Below are 26,317 nucleotides of genomic sequence, written 5' to 3'. Positions count from 1 at the left end.
TAAGAAAGTGTGACAGGAAAGAAATGATCTAGTAGACTATTTACAAGCAAGGAACAATTTTTATAAATGAAATTAAAACAAATCCAATGGCAATAGCATAAAAAGGAATAAAAATACTTATGAATAAATTTAACAAAAATGCAAGACCAGTATACCACAAAAAAACCTTGCACACTTACGACCACAACAAACCACCTCCAACAAATTATTGTTGAAAGAGATTAAAGAAAGTTTAAATAAAAGGAAAGACATGTATGTTCACAAATTAAAAGACTTATTGCTGCCCACACTGACCTACTGATTTGATACAATCCTATCAAAATACACCTGGCAACACTAAAGCCACAATTTGGGAAAGAAACAACTGACAAGTGGAAAAACTTCTGCTCTGCAAAAAACACAAAAACAAATTCTCTAAAGAATAAGAAGATGAGGCTGGGGATTTAGCTCAGTGGTTTTGCCGCCTTCTGCGCAAGCGCAAGGACCCGAGTTCGATCCCCAGTACCAAAAAAAAAAAAAAAAAAAGATGAGACATAGGCTATGAAAAAATATTTGTGAAAAAAACTTATCTGATATAGACTTGTTAACCAAAAATATACAAAAAACTCTTTTTTTTTTTGGTACTGGGGATCGAACTCAGGTCCTTGTGCTTGCGAGGCAGGCGGCAGAACCACTGAGCTAAATCCCCGGCCCAAGAACTTGTGCGTTTTGGGGGTTTTTGGTACCAGGGATCGAACTGGGGTCCTTGTGCTTTTGAGGCAGGCATTAGAACCACTGAGCTAAATCCTTGGCCCCAAAAAACTCTTAAAACTCAACAATAAGAAAAGAGACAGTCAGGGCAGGGGATTTAGCTCAGTGGTTCTGTTGCCTGCCTCGCAAGCGCAAGGACCCGAGTTTGATCCCTGGTACCAAAAAAAAAGAAAAGAGACACTCGGACTTAAAGAGTCAAAAGCTTTACATATGGAGTGCTAAAAAAGATACACAAATGGTTAGAAAATCACTTGAAAAGGTACTCCGCACCATGACACTAGGAAATTGCAAATCTTACACACACACAACAGGAACACACACTTTTTTTTTTTTTTTTCAGTGCTGGGGATTAAAGCCAGGGGTTGTATGTGCTGGGCAAGTGCTAAGTCACAACCCCACCCTAGAGTTGCCAATTAAAAGAACAGAGAAACACCATTACATACCTATTAAAATGGTGAACACTAACAACACCAAGTGCTAGTGAGGATGTGGAGCAAAGGAGCTCTCATTTAACGTTGGTAAAAATGCAAAATGGCACATCCACAATGGAAGACAATTTCTTACAAAACTAAATACAGTCCTACCATAAATACAGAATCTGAACTCCTTAGTATTTCCCCAAATCAATATGTATTTGCCCAAATCAGTATGTGGCCACAAAAAAACCTGCACACAGATGTTTATAGCAACATATTCATAACTATCCCATCTTGGAAGTGGTCAAGATGTCCTTCAGTAGGTGAGTGGATAAACAAGACAGCCACACAATGCAATATCAATCAGTGACTCTGCACATACAACAGAACGTTAATCAGCAATGGAGGAAACGAGCCATCACAGACGCTGCCTGCCTGAGGAGCCCAGAGCCGAGATAGAAGAAACCAGGCCGCTCTGAGACTGCCTGCTGGGGAGGCCATGCAGGAAGCAGGAGCTAGGAGGGAGAAGGGTGGCTCCCACAGAGTCTGGGGGAGGGAAGGGGAAGAGATGTCGGAAGAATCTTCCTGGCTCAGGGGTTAGCTCATCAGTGCACTCCACATTTTTAGTACTCAGTACAGAAGCCATCAGTCTAGCAGCATTACATATAATAGCTAAATCTTGCAAGCACCTTATATGTCCACCAATGGATGAATGGATAAAGAAAATGTGGTCTTGGGCCGGGGATTTAGCTCAGTGGTTCCATCGCTTGCCTTGCAAGTGCAAGGACCCGAGTTCGATCTCTGGTACCAAAAAAAAAAAAAAAGAAAATGTGGTCTTTACACAGAATGGAGTACTACTCTGTCACAAAGAAGGATAAACTTGAGGCATTTGTAGGAAAATGGATGCACCTTGAGACCATAATGTTAAGTGAGATAAATCGGACATGCGAGCTTAAATATTGCATGGTTTCTCTTACATGAGAAGTCCAAAATATAAATAAAGAGCAAAATAAAAGGTAGATGATAGGAAACAGAAAGATCTTTTCCAACTGGGAAGGGTTAGTGGTGGAGGGAGGATGGGGGAAGAGGAAAGGGGCACAAAAAGAATGAAGATGCACTGTGTGCATGGACCAACTCACGATGAGCATAATCCTCGTGCGCATGTGCACTAATACAAATGTTTTAAATGCAAACAAACCATTAACTGAAACTGAGAAGAATGTAAAAGTCAGTATCTCCATCACACTGTCACATGTCGGGCGCTCACAGCTGCTACTGAGCCAGACAGGGCCGACACAAGTCTCCTGCATCGTCCCCAAGGACCCAGCATACAAGGCCACTGTCAGCCCCAACTGCCTTTGGGCCATAGGGCACACAGCAGCTTCCCTGCGAGCCCGGCTCAGAACACAAACTCGGACCAGAGCAGGTGTGGTCTGCACCCACCGACTTGGGGGCGGTAGTTACATAGCCATAGAGAAAGGAGCACAGGGCAGAAGGCCCAGAACAGGAGGTAGCCTGGGGAGCCCTGGAGTCCACGCCACCAGCCCAGCAGCAAACAGTCACACTGGACTTCCACGTCCAGGAAGTGTTCACAAATAAATGAATAAGAAGATCCTCGAAACTCAAACCTTTGATAATTTTAACCCAAAGCATCCTTCCAGTCTTCACCAGGGCAGACCTGTCCACCACTCCCAGGACGGGGATGGGATGGGCTGTCCTGGCCGTGCAGAAACAGTGGGCTCTCAGAGGTCGGCACCCATGAGCCAGGGACAGAAAACCCAAGCCCCAGCTTCTCCCATTAGACGAACTTTCATCTGTTTTTCCAGTTCTTACACTTTTATAGTATTCATTATTTTTTAAGTACTTTGCCTTAAATTTTTTAAACTAAAATTTTTTCTAAGACAAAATTTTAAAAAACCTTTGTATTTATCAATATTCACCCAAAGCTTTGTCTCTGAAATACTCTTTAAAAGCAAAGCATTTTAGGTAATGTATAATTTTTAATTATTATAACTAACAGAAGTTTAGATTTAGAGAGTCAAAAAATAATAAAAAGCTAGGTGTGGTGGCACACATCTTTAATCCCAGTACTCCAGAAGGCTGAAGCAGGAGGATTACAAACTTGAGTCCAGACTGGGTAACTCAGCAAGACCCTGTCTCACAATAAAAAAGGGCTGGGGACATAGTTCAGTGTGAAGGCTATGGGTTCAATCCTTAGTACCACAGGGGAAAACAACAACAACAGCAACAAAAACAAACCAACAACAACAGGCAAAAATACCTTAGGATGGGTGTGGTGGCACACGCCTGTAATCCCAGCACTGGGGAGGCTGAGGCAGGAGGACCTCCATGAGTTCAAGGCCAGCCTAAACTACATAGTGAGACCCTGCTTCAAAAAAGAAAACACAAGCAAACAAAAAACCTTGGGATTTAAATCAGGGGTCACCAATCTAGTACCTGGCATCAGCCTGGTGTGCCCAGCAGGAGGTGAGCTATGGGCGGCAGGGCAAGCAATGGAAGTGTCTCCCCACCACTCAAATTACAGCCTGGGCTCTGCCTCCTACCAGATCAGCAACAGCTTAGATTCTCATAGAAGCATGAACCTTACTGTTAACTTTGCATGTGAGGGATCTACACTGGGTGCTCCTGATGACCAGAGGTGGACCTGAGACAGTGATGCTAGCACTGGGGAAAGGCTGCAAATAGAGATTAACATAGCAGAGAGGGCTGACTGCACAGAGACCATCATAAATGACTGCTTGCAGACTCACATCAAAACACTATTAATGAGTGGCAAGGGACAAGGAAGCTGTATCCAGTAGCAGGCTTTAACTTAGAATCCAATTTCTTTTAGAAAAACATTCACCAGCAGCAGCACATCTCAGTGAACCAGAATGGGACACAAAATTTGCTTACGCATGTGACACAATCAACTTGCTCAATAAACTCAGTATGTCACTTCACGGGAGAATGATACTGTGTTCAAGTCATTAGATAAAGTGGCTGCATTCAAAGTCAAACTGGAATTATGGGGGTAACAAATGAACATTGGGATTTGTGACATCTTTCAAACATTAGCAGAGATTTTGAAAGAGACTGATCCAGGACCTTCCTTCACCCAGCCGGTTCATGATCACCTATCTCCACTTCCAAAAGAGTGTGAGCTGTATTTTCCAACACAAAACACTCCCACACTGGAAAAGAATGGATTCATGACCCACTTGTGAATAACCAGGTGAATCAACTCTGCCCATGCTAGAAGAGCATCAGTGGGCTGAGGTAACAAATGATGGTGGCCTTAAAGATATCCTGGAGATGGGCCACAGATTTAGCTCAGTGGTGCCACCACCTCCTTCAAAAGCAAAAGGTCTCAAGTTTGATCCCCGGTACCAAAAAAAAACAAAACAAGAAACCAACAAGATATGCTGGAGACAACTTTAGATCTCCATATGTTTTGGACTAATGTCAGGGCAGAATATCCTAAGCCTACCACAAAAGTACTAAAAACCCTGCTTCTATTTCCAACATACTATCTTTGTTTTTGTCTTTTTTTTTTTTCGGTACCAGGGATCGAACTCGGGTCCTTGCGCTTGCGCAGCAGGCAGTGAAACCACTGAGCTAAATCCCCGGCCCAACATCCTATCTTTGTGAAGCAGGGTTTTCTGCAGCAGTGACAGCAACCAAAATGAGATCATGGAATCACCATCTAATTGCAAGAAAAAAAGTCCAGAGCCCCCAGGGATTCTGCATTATGGTGAGTTATATAATCATTTCATTACATATTACAATATAATAATAGTAACAGAAATAAAGTACACAATAGATGTAATGCACTTTAAACAGTTGCGCTTTTTTTTGGTACTGGGGATTGAACTTGGGTCCTTGAGCTTGCTCAGCAGGCAGCAAAACCACTGAGCCAAATCCCTGGCCCTATGTAATGCACTTTAATCATCCCAAACTACCTGCTCTCACTGTTCAAGGAATAATTGTCTTCTCCGAAACTTATCCCTGGTCCCAAAAAGGTTGGGGACCTCTGAGTTAAGTGAATTTCCACCTACACATGAATATAGCAAAGGTTATGAGGCTTTATTTATTTTATTTTTTTTTGGTACCAGAGATCGAACTCAGGTCCTTGAGCTTGCACAGCAGACGGCAAAACCACTGAGCTAAATTCCCAGCCCTGAGGCTTTATTTTTAATAATGAATAATGATGTTGCATTGGAACAACCTGGGAAATGGCACAGATTCCCTGTCTGACCACAGAACAACTGTATCTCTGGTGCAGATGACAAACCCCAGAGCCAGCACATACCTAAGTAGACACACTCGACTGGAATTTCCACATGCAAAATAAGATGACCAATGAATTACTGTTAATTTTTAAATTGTCACATTAGCTTAACAGCTTTACATTAAGGAGTTCTTGTCTGTTAGAATTACGGGTAAAATGGCATTAAGGATTGTCTTGAAATTAAAACAAAGCAAGGGTAGGTGGTTTGGAAGAGTATAGATGAAATAAGGATATCTGTGAGTTACTGACTGATCTACCTGGTGAGTTCATTATACTCTCCTCCATTCATACTTGAGAATGTCCACAGAACAAAGTGTAAAAGCAACCTACCAAGAACCTTCTCCAGTTAAATGATTTGAAATGCAAAGTAAAAGTTATCAGAGTATGAGATGATGTCTTAGTTACTTTTTCATTGCAAGACAAAATAACCAACACTCACAAATTAAAGGATGAAAGGCTTATTTTGGCTCACAGTTTGTGTAAATTTCAGTCCACAGTTTGTTAGCTCCAAGGCAGGGCAGCATGACAGAGGAGAAACAGTCCTTGGAAGGGCAAGCAGAAGACAGCAATAGCAGTCAACCTTCCTTTTCCTTTTATCCCATACAGGTTACAAGCCTGTTCGTTGGTGCCACCCACACCCAGGGTAGGCCTTCCCATTATCCACATTCAGAACTATGCTGACCCAATCAGTAGAATAATTTAGTTAACAAACACCCTAGATCCAGCCACTGTTGAATAGACCCACCTACGAATGGGTGAGGTTTTGGGGGTACATCTAGATACAAGCCATAACAGATGGGAGCAACCAGAATTTCAATTCTTAATAAAAAGGACCAAATGTCAGAAATAAACACAAAATGCTTTTGATCTACCAAAATAATTATCACTCTAGTAGATACATGCAGTTACCCTCAAGTGAGGATTACAGTTAAGCATTAGCTGACTCATGTTTCAAACAGTATGCTAACACAGGTTGAGTGCATCTAACCCCAAATTTCAAAACCTGAAATGCTCCAAATTCCAAATCTTTTTGAGTAGCAGCATGATGTCACTGTGGAAATTCCACAACTGACCTCATATGATGAGTCTCAGGCAAAATGCAAGCACTGTATAAAATACTGCATAAAACCACCCTGAAGCTATGTGTATGAAGTAGATATTGAGACATACATGAATTCTACATTTAGGTTTGGATCCCTTCTCAAGAATCTCATTATGTACACGCAAATATTTCAAAATCTGAAAAAGCCCAAAATCTGAAACACATATTGGCCCCAAGCATTTATTTAAAAAAATATTTGTTTAAACATGCTTTCGAGAATTATTTATCTATTTCCAGTACTGGGGATTGTACTCAGGACCTTGCACTTGTCAGGCAGGTGCATTACCACTGAGCTACATCCCCAGCCCCTTGGCCCCAAGCATTTAGCAAATGATAACCAATCCCTATGTGTCGTTACCAGACTTTTCAGCCCACAGCGAGTAACTAGAAAGGAGGTTGATACTGGAAAGCTTGCCAATGGTTTAACGGGATGGGCAAAGATAAACCGGTTATGGAAGACAGGAAGACATGACTAATTATCACAACTTTATGGAGAGCAGTGACCAATACGTTTAGTGGAAAGGCCATGAGCTGTGGAGTCAGAGACCAAATTCCACACGTACTTACTAGCCACACGAACCTGGCCAAACTGCCTAACCTCACTTTTGTCCTTGGAGAAATGAAAAGCAAGGCTTGCTGGAGTCAGTAGGCTTGGACTGGTGACTGGAGGGGTCCTCATTTTTAACTCTCTTGGAAGCTGGTTCTGTAATTCCAGCCAACAACTTGCCTGTAACCTGTGAGAGACCTGGAGCCAGAACCACTCAGTTGAACTGCTCCCCAGAAACTTCACAAGATACAGTTCACTGCACTAAAGTTACTACATTTTTGGAGTAATTTGTTACACAGCAACAGAAGACTAATACATTATACTTGGGGTACAACTGCCTGTTAATTGGCTGGCTAATTTTGTTTCTAAATACACAATCATTAAAAGTCTGCTCTATAAACTAGATTACACAAGGACATCCTTCAATTCATCTGAGCAGAGTGCTTGACATAGAAGAGTAGCACGCAGGATACTATCACCGGTATAGAACTTCTTGAATCTGACCAGAGGTAAAATTTCAGAGTGCACCATGACTCAGTACCTCGGGCTCTGGCCTAACACTCAGGCTGTACCCCACACTTTACACACATCCTTTGCACCTGTGTGCTACCTACTTACTCCACATATGTGTTCAAGCTCACAGCAGTACACAGTCCTACCTGGATGAGGCATTTGCTCACATCGCTGGCGCAGAGTGCTTTGTTGCAGCTCAGAGACCCGGGGAGCCACATCAGGAACATCAGCCCGGCCAGCGTCAGTGCAGCGACACAGTGTGACTTCATGATTCTCCCACGAAGATGATCGGCAACTCCCAGCAAGCTGGATACACACACACACACCAGCTTGAAATCAGAGGCAAGTGGGAGGGTAAAAATGATACCCAAAACACACACCAACCATAAACCAAGACTTACTGTTTGTGTCAAAAGACTGATTATTCAACTTTAATTTTAGGTCCATTATTATTCAGCTCTGAACCCCTAAGAAAACCATCAATACTGTATTATAATTTAAAATGCTTTCTGCAGGTGTGTCTTATGCTAGGGATTGAACCCAGGGCCTAGTAGTACACACCACTGAACTTACTATACCCCAAGCCTAGTTTTGGGGGGGGGTTTGGTACCGGGGATGGAACTTAGGACCTTGTGCTTGCGAGGCAGGCGGTGCCGCTGAGCTACATCTCCGGCCCCCCAATTATTTAATTACTGGAACTGCATCAATTCTTCTCATGGTTAATTATGGCGGCCTCATAAACAATGTGCTTTGTCTGTTAACAGAATACAGCGACTCAAAGAGGAGTGAGCAGTTCAAGTCACTCCTTGGACAATAAGCCAGAGACGGGGGCCGTCAATTATCAACTACACTAACAACTCGGGGCAGCTCGTTTCGCAAGCAGACACTCTTCACTCTGCTCAGGCCGCGAGGTTATTAAGAAGATATTACAGTCCGACGGGAGGAACCAGGCGGGCACAACTGCGGGGCTGAACGGCCAACCTGGCCCCCGGCTTCAGCGAGAGAAGGCGCCCGCGCCCGCGCTCACGGCCGGCGCAGGCCGTGCGGCCCAGGCCCGCGCCCGGCGCCCGCGAGCCCAGGGAGGCCGAGGCGGCGCCCGCGCGAGCTCCTCGAGCCGGTCCGCTCCAGCCTCCCACGCCGGACCTCCCGCCGGCCTCAGCCCCAAGCCCGCACTCACCGCGCCCGCCGGCCCCGCGTCGCCGCCCCAGGCCAAGCCGCGTCCACGCCAGCCCCGGCGCCTTAAAGGGACAGGAGCATCGCGTCCTCCGCGCCCGCTCGGGCACGCCCGCGCAAAAACCACGCCCACCCGTGGGGCACGCCCACCCCACTCCCACCCCGCAAACCACGCCCATCCACAGGGCACGCCCCCCAGGCCCCGCCGGAAGGCCCGCGCTCGGCTCCTCGCCTTCCTCACCCAGAATCTGCTTTTTAAACAAAATCCCAAGGTCGCTAAGTGGACAGAAGCCACAGCGCTGGACGGTCCACGAGTGCCCCTCCCCTGGGAGATACTGACCTCTCCTCAGAGCGCTCAGGCCGCAGAGTCCGAGAGGCTTCCCTCCCCCGCGTCCCTGGGGACACCGGAGGGCGGAGGCAGCCGACTGGCCGGGCGATCTCCTCGCTGAGGGCGGCGCGCCGAACTGTGAGCGCGAAGTGCAAGCTTAAAAATCAACCTTGAAAACAATCCCAGGGCCTCATCCTGCGGCCCAGTCTGCTCTGCACACACCGGGTTCACCATCTGTGCACCGGGCCTGGCAGAGCCCCGTGTGCTGGTCGTGCTGCTCCAGAGATCACAGGATCCCGAGGGCTGTGAGGCTGTCCTGTGGGTTTCCTGGCAGTCAGTTCACAGCTCATCACAGGTGTGCCAGACTGTCCCTTAGGGTTTACACAGTGCCTGCCCGGGCCTCCTGTTCTCAAACTGGCCCTAAGACCCCTCTGGAACCCTTAAAGCTCTGTGGCAGTGCTGGCGTGAGACATCTGTGGGTACTAAAAGCCTAAGGTGGTCTCGTGTTTGAGCATTGTGGAAGTACACAAAGCACTGGCGGAATGTGTGGACAGCTGTGGACCGCGACACACTTCAGCTTGCCTGCTTCCTGGAAGGCCGCCTGTGAGACCGGACTTCGCGTGGCCGTCCAGGCGGCCGAACGGGCTCAGGAGCGGAATTATCCACAAGAGCACCGTACTTCCACGCCGGGAAAGGGGAGGTCGGGTCAGGAAGGCCGGGCGAAGCTTCCTCAGCCAATCACGAATGGCTCTAAAATGAATGCAGGTGGGCCATGAGAGCCAAAGGCGACCGCTACTTAACGGACACATCCTTTTTACCTCAAGGGCAACACCGTTCTGAAAGGCGTTAGGACACCCATCACACACTCAGTAAACGGTTATCAGTGTGAGCCAGTGTTACAGTGAGGAAACTCAGGAGGCTATGGTTAGCGAGGAACGTAGCTGAGTGCAGAGGCGCACGCCTATAACCCCAGCTGCTAGGAAGACAGGCAGGTTGCAAGGCTGCCTGAACAACTTCATGAGATGCTGTCTGAAGAGAAAAAAGTGAGGAAACTAACCAATAAAAATGGACAGGCAAGCCTCCCTGGATAGAAACACCCGTGATGCTGGTACCCAACAAAGGACTTTTATACAAAATAAAGGATTCCTACAAACCAATAAAAGGACAACACAACAAAAAAATGCGCAATGTAATTGAGGACTTTTCAAAAGTAAGACGTACAAATAGCTTCCATAAGCTATAAAAGTTATGCTCAACCTCATTAATCACTGGAGGAATGCAAACCGAGGCCTGGAGGCACCTCGAGGCCCACACCCACCAGAACAGCTGCCGCGGATGATGACTGACGACCCCGTTTCCCAGTGCGCTGCTGAGAGTGCCAGGCAAGTCGTTCCACGGGCACCAACTCTGGCCTAATAATACAGAATGCTGTATTGGCAGACTCAGAGCAACTGGACCTCTGGTACCTTGTTGGTAGGAGTATAAAATGGCACAATCACTTTGAAGAACTCATTTCTAATAAACATGAAACTACTCTATGACTCGGTGATTGTATTTGCCACTATGTCCCCAAGAGAAATTAAAAAACATCTCCACAATAGAGGTTTCTGTGTTCATAGGTTTACTCATAATAGTCCCAACTGTAAACAATCCAACTACTACCAACAAGAGAACAAACACATTTGTACAATTTTCTACTACTCATTAATGAGTTATATGCAACATGAATCCCAAAACCTTGCTGAGAAGCCAGGCACACACAATATGTGCTGTGTGGCTCCATCTCCACGTTCCCGATACAGCTGAGACACGGTGAGGGGAAGCGACCACGTGGGTGCCTCTGGGAGCATTCACTGAGGCATGAGGGGACTTTCTGGGATGATGGGCATGACTCCCAGCGTCTTGATTTGGGTAATGGGAACCTGAGTTAACCTCGGTCAAGGACTTAGCAAACTGACTAGATCTGGGCACTGTTGTGGACAGAATGACTTAAACACCGGAAGAAGATACTCACAGATGTGCTGTTAAACTGGTGGGTTCCAGGAGGTGGCCTCTAACCTGTAAACATGGGCTAGATATGTCTCATATCTGGTCACAGCAACATTATTTTAAAAAGTGGGGAAAAGATGGCTACCTGAAAGCTTTCATCTCCTACTAAAGTTGGATATGACATCCAAAGTTTTAAAAAAAGCATTAAGAGCTCATTAATATTCACAAATTTCTTTAATTTACTGAGTACCAAACCTGACTCACCGTGTGAGCAAAGGCTGTTGAGGTTAACAGTGTATCTGTGTGAGCCAGGTATGGTGGTGCATTCTAATCTTGGCACTCTTGGAGGCTGAGACAGGAAGTTGAGCCCACCTTGGGCAACTTAGTGACTCAGCAAGACACTGTCTCAAAATAAAAATATAAAAACAGCTGGGCTTAGCTGGTTCTCTATTCAATCCCCTGTACCATTTTATGTTTTGTACCAGGGATTGAACTCAGGACCTCATGCTTGCCAGGCAGGCGCTGTGCTGCTCAGCTACATCCTTGGCCTCCCGGTATGGTATCATTAAAAAAATTTATATATACAGTGGACCCTTGACTTACAAACTGTTTGTTCTCAAGGGCTGGTTGTAACTCAAGTTGGTCCATGAAGGCTCAGGCTCCTCTACACAGCCTTCAGAGTCTCTCTCCTGTACAGAGACAGATCTCAGTGTCCTTAGACATCGGCCCAGGATTTCTCAACCCCACACAGGAAAGGACGCTGTCATGTTCCTTCCAGAGCTCTTTAAGGGTGAAATCTGTATGAGACCATCTGGAAGCACAACCAGCTGGCATCTGGGTCTTAACTCAAGATGCTGTTTGTAAGTTAAAGCTAAAATTCCAGTCATAACCCAAGTTGTTGGTATGTCAGGCTGATCATAAGTTGAGGGTCCACTGGGTGTGTGTGTGTGTGTATATATATATATATATATATATATATATATATGTACATGTATAAAAGTTGTATTACTTGTAGATATTGTATACCATTAAATCACTGGAAACAACAATCTTTCTATTGTACTAATTTTTAATACTATTTTGCTAATTTTTATGCTTATAGTTATAATTCTAGATATTTTGCTTTAGCTGCCACTCAGATTAATGGAACTATTTTACACTTTATTCAGCTCAGTTTTTTATGAGTCCTGGTTCTCATGCCTGGAAATATTCTGGGTGACTACTTTTGTGGATTCTTAAAACCTCATTTTAGGTACAAAGAAGCATCCCACGAAGGACATGGTGCATTACAAGAAGTTTTAATCACTAAGCTTCACACAAGCCTTTCCAAAGGTTAGCACCTTTGTAATCATCTTTTGCCTTAAATGTTTGAAATGAATTTTTTTTTAAAAAGGTGAAAATATCTTCTTTCAGCATAAAAAGTGAGGACTCTATCATGAGTCCTAGTCAATTTCTTACATATAAAAATTTGGCATTTATGTATCAGGACAAAAATATTGCTAACTTTCTGGAAAAGAACAATACATTTGTGCTGCACTCAATTTCTAGAATAATTGTAATTCTTAAGCCCCATTAAAGTTTCATGGGGTTTTGCTTGTGATTTAGTCATGAAATTTGCAACATGTTTACTACTTAATAATTGATTTGTCAGACTTCCCACTATTGAATAATCTCAACTTGAAAGGCTAATTCTTCAGAGGTGGTTTTCTCAGTATGACTATTTCTGCAGTTTTGCCAGTTGCCCAAGTAACATTAGGATTTGGCGTACAGTTATGTGGGAGAGGAAAATAAAAAACATTTAGCACACTTTTCACTCTTATTTTTTTCTATAAAAATATAACTCTTTATTAAATAACATGCACAAATATCAACTAGTCATTTATTAAACAGATAAGATTTAGAACAAGATTTAATGTAATACAAATCCTTAGATACAATTTAGTATCTTGTTCATGATATTTGAATAGCTTAAAAAGAATCGCTGATTAAACTATGTTATTTTTCTTTCACAATCCACGCCTCTTAGGCATGTACCAAGTTTCCCCCAGCATTTCAGAGCATAGCGTCTTAGTGTCAGAGCCCTTAGCAACTGACTCGATTAACCATTTCAAGGAGAGGGCAGAGCTGTCCTGGCGCTCTGCGTCTACCCACAGCAGTCTATGGAAGCAGAAAGCCTGCGAGGCCCCAGCTGTCCCTCTCCCAGGGAAGCCGGTGAGGCCTGCGGTGAAGACTACAGGGCGGGGAGGACTTGGACACCAGCTTCCCGAGTGTCTGCATGGTTCTCCCACACAGCCCTGCTGCTGCTTGGACCATTGTAACAAAAGGCTCTAGACACTGACCCTCCTCACTTCCTGTCACATCGATCCTCAAGGACCTGGCTTTTAATTTTTAATGATTTGCCACACAATCCCATCACATTTCCTTTTAAGCAAAAGTATAAACAAACTTTGCGTTAAATTTTTCATATTAAAAAGTATTGCTTTTATAAATTAGCTTTTAATGTTCCCAGCCTTAATAAACTTAACTTCAACAAAACCAGTGCTTTAGAATCTACCCTGCCTTTCTGGCCCCATGTGTCCAATAAAAAAGGCCAAATCTCTTACCTAAATTTCTAAAGAAAACTACATCCAACCTTTATAATAAAGTCCTTGCACTGTGTATTTTCACATATGCTGCTTTATTGCGCATGCCAAGTACAGTAAGAATGAAAATAGAAATTGATGTAAAAATGCAAAAATCCCTAAGCTTAATATGTACCTTTGCACTGAAAAACTTGTATATTCTGTCCCATTAGCTGGGATTTCCAACTTGCAAGCTGAATTTAAACCACTCCATTCCTCATACATCTGAACTTTTCTGTCTGAATAGAAAACACTCAATATTTCATAATTCAAGAAAGCACTGTGGAAAGTTTTGTAAATTTTGTATCATAGACTTATGATGAATTTTTACACCAGTCTTCCTTTTAAAATGTTTTTACAAGTTCAACCCCAGGTTTCAGATCTGAAATACTCCTGAATATTTAATCTAGATCATGTTATAGGAGAAAAGACTTTTTCTAAGTATATTGCTAATTATTTTATTATAAAACAATATCAAATCTTATTTTAATTATAAAATTTTGCAAATTATATGATTTGCATCTTGATACAAGGAAAAAATACAACATATTAATCATTTTTTCATAAACATTTCAGAGATTGATTGGAATATTCATAAGTTTTTTTACTTATTTTGACTACCAAATATCTTTAAGTACTCAGTTTTTATATTAAAAGTGCAAAGGCTATTAAGCTTAAAACATTAAACTTAAGCAATGTAAAAAAGTTTTACAATGATTTAACATGAGCAATAAAATTTATTAAACATATTTACATATATTCGCAAATTCTTTCATAGTTGAGTATTAAAATAGACATTTACAATTTCAGAACTTTCATTCAAAGGCATTGTTTGTTTTGTTCCAGGGGAATAGGCTCTATTCTGCCATGAGAAAGAGCTGCTTCTTTGCATGACTAATTCTAAGCAAGGTGCCCACACAGGAAGCCACAGGACCCGTCACAGGAGACTGGTATGGAAGCCCTCACACTGCTCCAGGCACCAACTATGGACAGAGTTAGATCACAGGCAGCATGCAGTACAACTCAGTTACAGGCTTTACAGGGATGGCGATGGAAACGCACGAACGCAGACTCACGCATGCCTTAGAGAACTGTTGCTACCTGAACACACGGCTGCTACACGCCATACAGACTACAACTTTGGTCCAATAAAACATAGACAAAACAGTTTTACAGCTTTTTTTGTGCAACTTTTGACTATCAGTCCCTTTGTATACATTTTGACCATTAATTACAAGATGTACATTTGCACAATATGTATAAAATAAGTTATTAAAAAGGAAGACGATATTAAAACTTTCAAAAAGTAAACTGTACAATTTACAGATATAATAAACTGAAGAAATTTTGTGCCAAGTTTTTCTTCCACGTTAGAAACTATTTGGTAGGAACTGAACCTTTTAGTTTTCTGATACTTTTTTTTAATAAAACCTGAAGGAAATTCGAATACTAGTGGTTATCTTGTTACTTACGAGTGCTAACAACTCCCAGCACTGTTAGCAGGTGGCCTTAACTTTTCAAATATCTACTCAGTGTACCAACGCGCTCCAATGCAATAGTTACCTTTCACCGACATAAATAATAGTTTCCTGTTAGGAACTGTGTTTGGACCCAGATCCAAAATATCTCTCTCCATTTTTATAAATGACAGTGTTCACTACACAGCTGACTACTCCGACCTGGCCAGCTGTAAAGGCATCGTTCGGTGTCAGAAGCAGCGTCCACAGTTCAGAGCGTGTGTGCGAGCAGTCAGCTGGGTGACACCATCACAAGTAGTGGGTGCTATATGGGAGTCAACTCGAAGTCGTCATTAACATCAACAAGGGGCACATAGAACTCCTGGATTTCGTAAATGCTGATGGATTTATAGGTGGCAGGATCAAGTTCCTGGAGTTTGAGCTGCCATTCTAATCTCTGGACGGCATTTAAAGCCGCAGCTTCATGTTGTTGCCTCATTAAAAGACAGGTCTATTTAGAAGAGAGAGTTAATCCATTATTCTGTTACATTTGCTTTGTTTACAAACAATGTCATCTACAGTTTCTTCAGGGACTTAGATAGATACAGTAGGGGTGTAAAAAGCATTCAAATTTCAATTCTGTTTCTGTTCTATCCTGTTCATTTCAACATGCCAACTATGTCTGGGCCTACAACTTCATCTTACAAACTCTAATTTGAAAATATTCTTTCAGGCTGGGGATTTAGCTCAGTGGTTTCGCCACCTGCTGCCCAAGCACAAGGACCTGAGTTCGATCCCCGGTACCAAAAAAAAAAAATCTTTCAAATTATGAGTTTTCAAATGATCAAAAGGGATCATAATATCTAGGGAGAAATGATTTAAAATCTCAAATGAAGTAATTTTCTTTTTCTTTTCTTTGAGGTTACTGGGGCTAGAACTCAGGGTCTCATGCATGTTGGGTAGCACTCTAGCCACTGAGCTACATCCCCAGACCTTTTTTATTTTTTTATTTTTTTTTGGTACCGGGAATCGAACTCAGGTCCTTTCACTTGTGCAGCAGGCGGTGAAACCACTGAGCTAAATACCCGGGCCCCTTTATTTTTAATCTTGAGACACAGTCTTGCCAATTTGCCCAGGCTGGCTTCAAATGTGTGATTCTCCTGCCTCGGCCTCCCTGGTAGCTGCGATTACAGGCACATACCACACTGCACCCAGCTCAAATCATTTTCTTTATAGATCTGCAAAATATATTCCTTCTCTTACCATTCTCCATGTCACAGCTAACACTACATAGATATACTGGATAATAAGCAGAAATACCCACACTGAAAATTGCTTCTTCTATAGTAGTTTGATTTTTTATACTACCATAGCCCTTAAAATGGACCTGTGGTCTTTATTTCTCTTTAGCTTTTTTTTGGTGCTGGGGATAGAACTCGAGACCTTGCGCTTGCAAGGCAGGGGCTGGAACCCCTGAGCTCCATCCCTGGCCCAGCTTTTTTTTTCTTTTCCTTCTGGTACTGGGAATCAAACTCAGGCCCTTGCGCTTGCCAGGCAGGTGCAGTGGCACCGAGCTACATCCCCAGCCCTTCTCTTTAGCTTTTCAACTGTGCTCCTGGGTGAAAACTCATGACTAACCAATATTTCCCTTCCTGATTACTTTTCACTGATTGAGCAGCAGTTTCTCTGTAGAATGGGAGAAGCATTCATTTAAACTGATTTTGAAACATACATACCTTTAATTTGTCAAATTTATCATCTACATCCTGTAACCAAGACATGAACTGTCTTGCATTAAAGCGATCTCTCACTGAAGTTTTATTGTCATCAGACTGAAAGAGAAGGTTAAAAGCAGTTGGATATTGTAATACAATAAACACTCTAAAAATCTGTATGTCAACACAATACCCTTTTATCATCTATGCCCTCTTGTTTAGTTATGAGGGAAATGTTTTGAAGATGCAATATAAACTTAAAATCTGATAAAGCTCTTGTTTTTATATCAAGTATACACAGTATTTAGCAGAACTTACAGAATCCAATTGCTCTGTGAGTCAAAGATGTTTCTAAAAAACCCAGGTCATGTGAAATATGCGCCCGTGACATCCTTACTGAAAAACTATGATTACAGATTTAAAGGTTGCCACATGTAAGGGAAAAAGTGTCTTGGCACGGGAGGGCTGCCTTTCCAGCAGGACCCACCTCAGACTAAGTGCTCGAATCAGTTCTGAAGACCGCCGGTGTGGAATGAAGACGGCTCTGCACATGTCAGCCCTCACCCCCCTGCGCAGCCCTGAACTGCTTCGATGCTCCCTGTGCCCTCTCTCTGAGCTCGGAGGAGAGTGCCTCTCTCCACTTCCTGGGAGAACTGCAACTGTGCCGAGGAAGCGCTCCATCCCACACCAAGCGCTCCTGCTACAACCCCAGCAGCAGCAGCAGCCTGTGGATCTGGGCAGAGTGGCCCACAACCACACTACCTGCATGCTCAGCAACGGCCGGCTTCTGTGGCCCTTAAGGAAGAAGTGCCGACTTCTCCGCTGGAATCTTTATCTCTCAAGTTTACCAAGTGCACTTGAAAAGGAAGGAGTCTGAGAGGAGAGGCAGGCTCCCCTCACTGAGGGGCTGCTGTCTGGCGCAGGAAGCCAGCCTGCTGCTCAGCTCTGCTGGCAAAGCCGGCCCCAAACATGGTCCATACTCACGGAGGTCCCTGAAAACGCAAAAATGTTTTCAGGATGACTTTCCCTGTCAAGAGAGCAGGCCCACACTGTGGTATCTCATCAACTTTAACTTAAATGTGAAATCAAGTGGTCTGGATTGCTAAGAAAATTTAGGGCGGGGCACATCATCAAAATCACTTTAGAGGGCTGGGGATTTAGCTCAGTGGTATTGCTGCCTGCTGCACAAGCACAAGGACCCGAGTTCGATCTCTGGTACCCAAAAAACAAAATAAAACAAAACAAAAAAATCACTTTAGAATGGAACATTTACATTATTTAGTTTTAGGAGAGAACGGTAAAATCAAGTCTTGGGTGGAAATCCCAGAAAAGTAAATGTAGTCTAATGCAGTAATTTCTTCACCTTAATATGAAAAGTATTTCCCTCAAGAGGAGTAAGTTTATTAGTATTTTTAATTGTTAGGCCGACTGTGGCCCAGGCTTGCTTCTTCTCTAATTTTGGGATCATGCTGAGTTTACTGGGAAAATTCACTTAAGTTTTAGACTGTGCTTTTTGAATCCGATGAGGCTAGGCTTCTGCACTCTGTTCTATTTCACTACCAATGGGCTTTCTTCTTTTTGAAGAAAAACTCTACTCATTTATTTCTATTTTGGTGCTGGGGTTGAACTCGGCCTCACATGTGCCAGGCAAGTGTTCCAGCACTGAGCTACCTCCCCGGCCTGCCGAGATGTTTGCCTCTCTCATTCCTCATCAGAAATTTCTTCATGTTCTGGTCCACTAGTTTCCCACCTCAATTTCTAGCTCTGCTATAGATCTGTTCTTATCTTTGTAAATCTTTCCTCATTCCAATTAGTTTGGAAGGAGAAAGAAACAGCACTCACTCATTTTGAAGCAGTGGGTTTTTGGAGACACAGTCTCTCTGGTTCAGCTGGCCTTGAACTTGCAGCGGCCCCCCAGCCTCAGCCTCAGCTGGGATTACAGGCATGCACCACCATGCCCGGCCTGGACTAGCTACCCTTCTAGCTTGATTATAAACCCTCTAGTCTAGCCTGTCGCAACACAATTAAATTGTTAATTTCAATTATTTAAAATCATCCATTCTTTTTTTTAAAATAAATTTTATTTTATCCCATTCTCCCCTCAATTTTCCTCCCCTATATACAAAAGTTTGTTTCCATTTTTCCCTTCTATTTTCACTTTTCTTGACCTTTCCTTCCCTTTTTCCTCCTTCCTCCCTTGTTCCTCTTCCCATTTGAACACTTTCTTCCCATTTCTCAATAAAATGCTTAAATACGGAAATTCTAGAAAGTCCCTCACAGCCTCTCCAGTATCTATTTCCTTAGTTTTTTGTTAAGATCCTACTATTTAGGGCCGGGGATTTAGCTCAGTGGTTTCGCCACCTGCTGCGCAAACGCAAGGACCCAAGTTCGATCCCCTGTAGCAAAAAACCCCGAAACAACATCCTATTACTTAATGGCCCTTTAGATAACTCTAAACACTCTCACATGAAATAAACAGCATCTTTAAGCTGAAATCTGACCTAGTTCAATTTCCTTTTCTCATAAATGAGAAAAAGAAAGCCAAGAGAAGGCTAAGTATCTTTCTCTGAAATAGCCCCTCTACCTTTTGCGTTACTGGTCTGTTTTGAAGCATTTCCTAGTTTGCGATAATCTTTCACTACCTATACTTAAACATTTTAATCCACTGAATTTTTTCTCTTTTGATCAATGAATTTCCTTCTGGCTTATGGAGTCTGGTTCTAAATTCATGTAATTTGCTAATTTCCAGTTTTTCACTGTTACCTTATCCTACAAACACCCATGAGTGATGCAGAAGCCTGGCCCTGTCTTAGCTGTGCCTTGGCTGGCAGTGCCACCTGCTTGCCTGCCTGCCCATGTTTCATGTGCAATGCCTTCTAGCTGCCTGAAGGTCAGAACAAAAAGTATGACTGGTTAGCGTAAGGGCATTATCCTAAGTACATGCATTTTAGTTATCTGCTTTTATGATATAAACTAGAAAATCAAGGATCACTTGTTTTGGGAGTGGTACTCTGACCTTTTTTTTTTTGTGGTGCTGGGTATGGAACCCAGGGCCTCATGCAGGCTAGCCAAGTGCTCTACCACTGAGCTGCATCCTCAGCCCTGTTTATTTACCTGGAGACAAACTTGCTCAGTTGCTCAGCCTGGCCTTGAACTCACGATCCTCTCGCCTCATCTTCCTGAGCAGCTGGCATTTCAGGCATATGCCATTGCACCCAGCTTCTTTTGAGCTTTAATGATTGCTCAACTTTCTTTTATGGAAAGAAGATTTTAAAAAAAAATTTTTTTGGTACCCAAGATCAAACTCAGGACCTTGCACTTGTGAGGCAGGCAGCGGCACCACTGGAAATAAGATTTAAAAAATAACCAAACTGCATTTTCTGGAACACACTAAACATACCAGGAGCACTTTACCTGAGAGTCCAAGGGTACATTGTATACTTCTGCATCCAGTAAGACAGTACAAGCACTAAATGGGAGCGTCTGATTTGCCAGTGTTCTCGCAGCTCGGTAATGAACTCGAAGAACTTCCTGTTCATTGGACACAATAAGTTTTTCCTAGTTGAACAAAGAATTAAAAATCAACTCAGTAACTTGTTCACCCCACACCCACTAGCACTGTCTTCCCCGCCTTTTGGCAGCACTCGCTACCCTCTGACTTTACGGATCTTCCTATTCTGGACATTTAATATGAACACCAGAAAGCTGTTCAGAGACCACATACAGAAGACCACATACAAATGTGGTCTTCTGTGATTAGCTGATTTTACTTAGCATAAAATTTTCAAGGTTGAGCCACATGAGAAGTATTGGTACTTCACTCTTTCTGTAAATAATAACACGTTTTGTTTAGCTATTCAACTGATCATGTGGGTTTGAAAAGCAGAATATGCCACCTCAAAATATGGCGTTCTGAGGGCACAAGGACTATCTTGAGCTAAAGTCACCTGAAACACAACAGGTACAATGCACTCTGACCTCTCCTTCCTGAAAGCAGCAGATGGAGCTGCTAGGTGAAGGACGTCCTCTAGTCCAGGAGGAAACATTCCTGTCACCACATAGAGTCAAGACCAAGCTAACTATGGACAGACCCTGTTAAAATAACCTTCACTTCCCCTTAGCTTTCTTCATCCAACCTAGCATAAAAGCACTTCGGCTTTTCCACTCTGAGTCTTCAGTTCCTTGTGAGGGTCGAGTCACGCAAACCTGAGTGAAAGCATAGCCTGCAAGCTTTTCTCGTTTGTCTGCCTGTGGATTTAATTCTCAGGCCCAACAGAGAACCTGAGAGGGCAGGGGTAATGCATTGCCACTTCTACAGTCATTATCTTTTTGGCCAATTACAAGAAATGATTTCAGAACATTTATGCTCAAGTCTTTGTTTGGATATCTGTTTTCACTTCTCTCTGGTAATAACTAGAAGTGGAATAGCTGGGCACAGGGTCTGTCTAATTTGATGGAGAAAGTTTTCTAGAGCAGCCTGTATGAGGGTTCCAATGTTTTTACACCCTTGCTAGTGCTTGCTATTATCTGTCTTTTGGATTCTAACTCATGGGAAGTGGTATCCCCTTGCAGTGGCAATTTCTCTTTTATAATGAACACTGTCATAGAAATAAACAGATCACATGCTTGTGCTAACTACTTACAAACCTCTGGTTTAATGAAACGAGCAATCTTCTCCATTTAGCAGAAGGGGAATCCCAGAGGCCCAGCTGCACATCCAACCCATCTAGTCCTGTCTACGCCTCTGTGCCATTTGGTAGTGAATGGAATTAAGTACCAGTGGGGACCAGGGGATACAGCTCAGCGGCAGAGCACTCACCTAGGGCATGTGGGCCCTGGGTTCTATCCCCAGTACTGCAAGAAAACAAAACAAACAGGGATAACCCTGGGGTCTCTGGCTTGGCAAGATCTTTGTGCACAGAGGCAGGGACTCTGGAACCCCAGGCGTCTGAGATTCCCCATCATTCTGCTGGCCTCGACTCACGGAGTGTCAAGGACGAGTCTTATCACTGCTTCAGTGCCATGCTCCCTACTCTGCCCTCACAGGACAAGGCCTTCTGTCTTCCTTCGCCAGAGAATGCAGGCCACCTTTATACCCAAACATGCACTGCTGCCTGGTACTTATCATTTAGGGAAATGATACACAGCCCTAATTTCTTAATTTTCATGTGATTAATGATACTTAGAGATAAGTCTAATGTTTATGACTTATTAACTTAAGTACAAGTTTGTACAACTTGAAGTGCTAAATATTGCGCTGAAAAACTTGATCTATTAATAAGAAAAAATATAGCTAGAAGTACCTTCCTAAAAAGATGCTTTGTGGTCTTGTAGAAACTAGGAGGAATAACCAAAATCCCTCAAAAGCACACATATATGTGAAAAATATGTTTTCTTAAGTCAGACCGTTCGTCTCCGGTCTAACTGCCCGTTGAGGTCAGCACTCCTGACCAAGCCTCTCAGTGTCCTGGGTGTGCTGGCTGCTGGGTGGCAGTGAGCATGGGGCACTGCTAAGGAAATGTGGCAGGGCATCTGACAGTCAGCACTCTTCTTTAACACATTCTCGCTGGCTTGAACCACAGCTGGTGCACGCGGGACTGTCCCACTAGGTGGCCTGAACCACCAGTGGTGCCAGCGAGTGGGAATGTAGCATGCCTGGCAGTGAGACCTACGCGTTTTGGCCCCATCGTAAACATGTGAATACAGCACTCGGATGGTACCAGCTGCTGCAGGGAAATGACCCCAGAACCAGAGTTCTTCACCTGGGTCCTCAGCCCCCAAGAGGCCTATGTACAGCCGAGGACTTAGCTCAGTGGCGCCACGCCTGCCCCGCAAGCACAAGGTCCTGCGTTCGATCCCCAGTACTGGAGGGAAAAGAAAAGAAGCCTATGTAGACTACTGGTGGTGGTGGTTTCTGAAATGAACTAGAAAAAATTGTCTTTTACTTTAACTTCCACCTAGCCATTTCTTTCAATTATGAATGTAGTCCCAAAACAATAGTTGAATCAGAGCTATCTGTAACTTCATCATCCATAGAAATTATAAATATTTTCAGTTTTTATTATAGTGAGTACAGATAGTTTCCCATATCTTTATACTAATTTCAAAATTCTAGTAGTTTCCCTTTATCTGAGGTTCTGCTCTGCTTTCCATGGGTTCAGCTACCCACGGTCAGAAAATATTAAACAGAAAAGTCCAGAAAAATGCATACGGGTTTAAATCCTATGCCCTTCTGAGTAGTGCGATGATGTCTTGTCTCATCCTGCTCTGTCCCCCAGGATGTGAGTCACTCCTCTGCCTGGCACATATGAGCGCACACTCCACCTGCCACCCACTTGCTGGTTCCAGATCGTCTAGGTGTGGTCAGCAGAGCTGTGTTCAAGTCACCCTCATTCTATTGAGCGACTGTAATGCCTAAAGTCTGAGAGCAGTGATGCCAGCAGCTTAGGCCAGAGTCACAGGACAGTTCTTCCTTTAATGAAAAGGTGAAGCTCTCAACTTAAAAAGAGAAGAAAAAAATATGCCAAGGTTGCTAAAGTCTAAGGTGATAACAAATCTTTATCTGTGAAATTTTTTTTCTTCCTAGTTTTGCTGTTGCACCTTAAACTGGTTATGGCTAGTTTGTGCAGAGAACGGGAGGCTATTCTGAGAAATGACATTCATATAACTTTTACTATGTGGTATTATTAAGGGTGTTCTATTTTTATTATGTTACTGCCATTACTCTACTGTGCCTAATTGAAAATTAAGCTTTATCATGGGAATACAGATGAGTAATAGCATAGTTCAGGTTTGATACTAGCCTAGGGTGCAGGCATCCACCGAGGTCTTGGAATGCACCCTCCTAGGACAAGGGGCCCACTCTGTTAGTCTGCTACTATGACACATGACTGCAGGTCTGTGTTGTGCAACAGAGCTGCCCAGGTACCAAGCAGTTCTGCAGGTAGTTACTGAGCCACCACTTAGTAAAGTCCTTTGGTCACACTGGTCACACATTTAAGATGCTTTCTAATTTTCTGCAATTCTTAATTTGTTGGTCAGTATGTGGAAAGTAGTGCCATTTGTTATCTGTTAAAGTTCTGCAAGCTGCATAGTTCAAATCAGAATTTTTAAATTAAATTTTATTCTTTTTGAGGCAGGGTCTTGTTATGTGGCCTAGGCCAGTCTCAGACTCACCAGGCTGGCCTCCAACTTGTGACCCTCCTGCCTCAGCCCCTTGAGTGCTGGGATGACAGGAGTGTGGCACCACACCCAGCTTCAAATGAGAACTCTTAATTGTCTGTAAAGTGTCATGGCTTTCCATAACCTGGACAGGAGTGTAAATGAATGTTATCAGGTAGCTTCCCAGTTTAAACAGCTATTGACATGGAATATGACCTAACAGCTGACTGCTGTAAAATGGGTTGCTGACAATGGGTCACACCCAGTGTTGTACGTTCTGTATCAGTGCTCCTTTCTTTTACTTGTTCCCCTTTTGGTAATCCTCTGGAATTTGTAGCAGAGGTGCATAGCACAAAAAGGGTTTGAAACCTGTCCTAGGGAACTGGTCATGTATGGCTCCTACAAGAGTATGTGTGTGCCTCACATGTAAAGCCACAGCTTGCACCACACTTCTGGGGTTCTTTCCCCCTCCTGTAAGATTAAGGAGGTGCTACACTTGTATTTTTAAGTCCTGGTGAAAGGGCTCCCTCAGAAGCTTTCCTGTTACTGGATGCCAGGACTAACCACGGAAAACCAGATGCCAGGTAGATCTAAAGCACAGCCCTTGCACCTCGGCCCTGAAGTGACTAGTTCATCAAATGCTAATTCCAAAGCCGGGAATCCCAACATCCTCCCAAGAATCTACTGCTGCAGTTCTACAAACTCAACATTTGATAATGAGAAATTATTAGAAACAATATACTCAGCATGAACTGTAGTATGGGAACAGCTATCCTAAAACAGGTAAACATTCCCCCCCCTTAACTGGATAAGCACACTGTAACAAAATAAAACCATTCCCAAATTGGGTCTAAATAAAACCCATTAATGAAAAACTGTAGAATATTTTAATTTATTGTTAAAAGTTTCTTTTCACGAAAGTAAATGTATATTTAACAAATCTTACCCTTTCAATACTGTGTTGCAAACGCAATTTCATCCTTACAACCTCCTGTTGCCGAAAAAGCTCTTTAAGCGGATCCGACAGTGAAGGTGGTGGTGTAATCTGATTTTTAAAAAACATAGTTAAGAATATTAGGTTTCATTTACCAATAATGGGTCATTCTTTTAAAATTAAGCCTTGGAAGTGCATAAAACCTGATGCTGTGTGAATTAAGAACACAGCTTATTTCTAGTGACTGGGACCCTGGACGTGATGGCCAGGAACCGGGCCTCACCTGTGCAGAGTGGGAGCCTGCAACATGCTCAGTCTGGCAGCTACATCATCAGGTGTTTAACAGTGAGCCTGGAGTAAAACGGCTGGCCTGAGAGATGAGACGAGAGCTGGGAATACAGCAGCTCATCTCCAATATCCAGTTACTGGCCATCACCCAGCACAGACAGGAACTCATGCACACACCGTGAGAGGGTGTTTGAAAGTGTGACATGCATTTGAGTTAACAGTCTAAAAGCTAATGACATCTCACAGTGGTGACAAAGGGTACAGGCAAGGGGCACCAACATGATTTAGGGACTGATGTGACAGGACAGAGAGGAAGAGGGCAAAGTCAGGCTGGGCTCCACATCTGGGAAACCAGAGAGCAGATGATGATGGTAACCAAAGCAAAAGAAGCACCTGAGAGAAGATAAATGGGTTTGGTACTGGACATGATTCCAAGGGTCTCGTAGGACATTCAGATAGCCAGAAACATGTTATGGTTTTGATCTAGAATGTCCATCCAAAGTCTGTTTTAGATGGGGCCCTTTGAAAGGCGACTGGATATCCACTTGAGTCATAGCTGAAGGTGCAGTTAGGAGGTGGGCCTGGTGGGAAGAGCCAGCTCACTGGGGTGTGGCCTAGAAGGGTACATCTCCCTCTGGGCTCCTCCCTTTTTTCTCTGCTTCCTGGTTGTCATGGGTTGAAGAGCTTTCTTCTGCCAAGCCCTTGTACCATGCTGCTTCTGCCTCGGAGCCAGCTGACCATGGACTGAAACTGTGAGCTATCTCTCCTCTGAGCTATCTCTCCTCTGAGCTGTGGGTGTCAGGTATTTTGTCCCAGAGATGGGAAAGTGATTAAGACAGCACTGGTAGTGTACTCAGGGCTGACAATACAATTAGGACTGATTCTCTGAGAGACTGGGATAGAGCACTGCCAGGATAATGATGGAACCAGGGGGAGCTCAGTGGAGACAGTGGTCAAGTCTTGAAGGAGCAATGAGAAAATGAAGCTCAAGAGGTAGACTGGGGTAAGACTGTAACATGTATAGTCACACTA

At 43.5% G+C, this 26,317-nt stretch overlaps 2 protein-coding genes across 16 annotated transcripts in view; both read right to left on the bottom strand.

Moving 5' to 3' along the window:
* Window positions 1-9,261, bottom strand: part of Twsg1 (twisted gastrulation BMP signaling modulator 1) — a 34,121-nt gene extending 24,860 nt beyond the window's left edge. For 3 of the 7 annotated variants that reach the window (XM_021265249.2, XM_004853235.3, XM_004853236.4), the window contains exons 1-2: window positions 8,797-8,930; window positions 7,766-7,925 (exon numbers count right to left, since the gene is read on the bottom strand). In XM_021265249.2, the coding sequence (XP_021120908.1) occupies window positions 7,766-7,888 (123 nt within the window). In that variant the 5' untranslated portion in view covers window positions 7,889-7,925; window positions 8,797-8,930. Of the gene's footprint in view, window positions 1-7,765; window positions 7,949-8,020; window positions 8,222-8,796; window positions 8,931-9,132 lie in introns of those variants that run through there. The other 4 variants (XM_021265251.2, XM_087190057.1, XM_087190047.1 and 1 more) reach the window with 3 other exon arrangements.
* Window positions 9,262-12,226: 2,965 nt separating this feature from the next.
* The window catches only part of Ankrd12 (ankyrin repeat domain 12), a 91,471-nt gene continuing 77,380 nt past the window's right edge, over window positions 12,227-26,317 (bottom strand). For 7 of the 9 annotated variants that reach the window (XM_004853226.4, XM_004853227.4, XM_021265243.2 and 4 more), the window contains 4 exons: window positions 25,010-25,108; window positions 20,317-20,460; window positions 16,924-17,019; window positions 12,227-15,698 (listed from right to left, as the gene is read on the bottom strand). In XM_004853226.4, the coding sequence (XP_004853283.1) occupies window positions 15,513-15,698; window positions 16,924-17,019; window positions 20,317-20,460; window positions 25,010-25,108 (525 nt within the window). In that variant the 3' untranslated portion in view covers window positions 12,227-15,512. Of the gene's footprint in view, window positions 15,699-16,923; window positions 17,020-20,316; window positions 20,461-22,663; window positions 22,767-25,009; window positions 25,109-26,317 lie in introns of those variants that run through there. The other 2 variants (XM_021265244.2, XM_021265245.2) reach the window with 2 other exon arrangements.

This window comes from Heterocephalus glaber, unplaced genomic scaffold (genome assembly GCF_053883595.1).
Source record: "Heterocephalus glaber isolate CG9 unplaced genomic scaffold, H.glaber_assembly_v1.0 deba00000331, whole genome shotgun sequence".
NCBI classification, from domain to species: domain Eukaryota; kingdom Metazoa; phylum Chordata; class Mammalia; order Rodentia; family Bathyergidae; genus Heterocephalus; species Heterocephalus glaber.
This window is presented reverse-complemented; position numbering and strand designations above follow the sequence as displayed.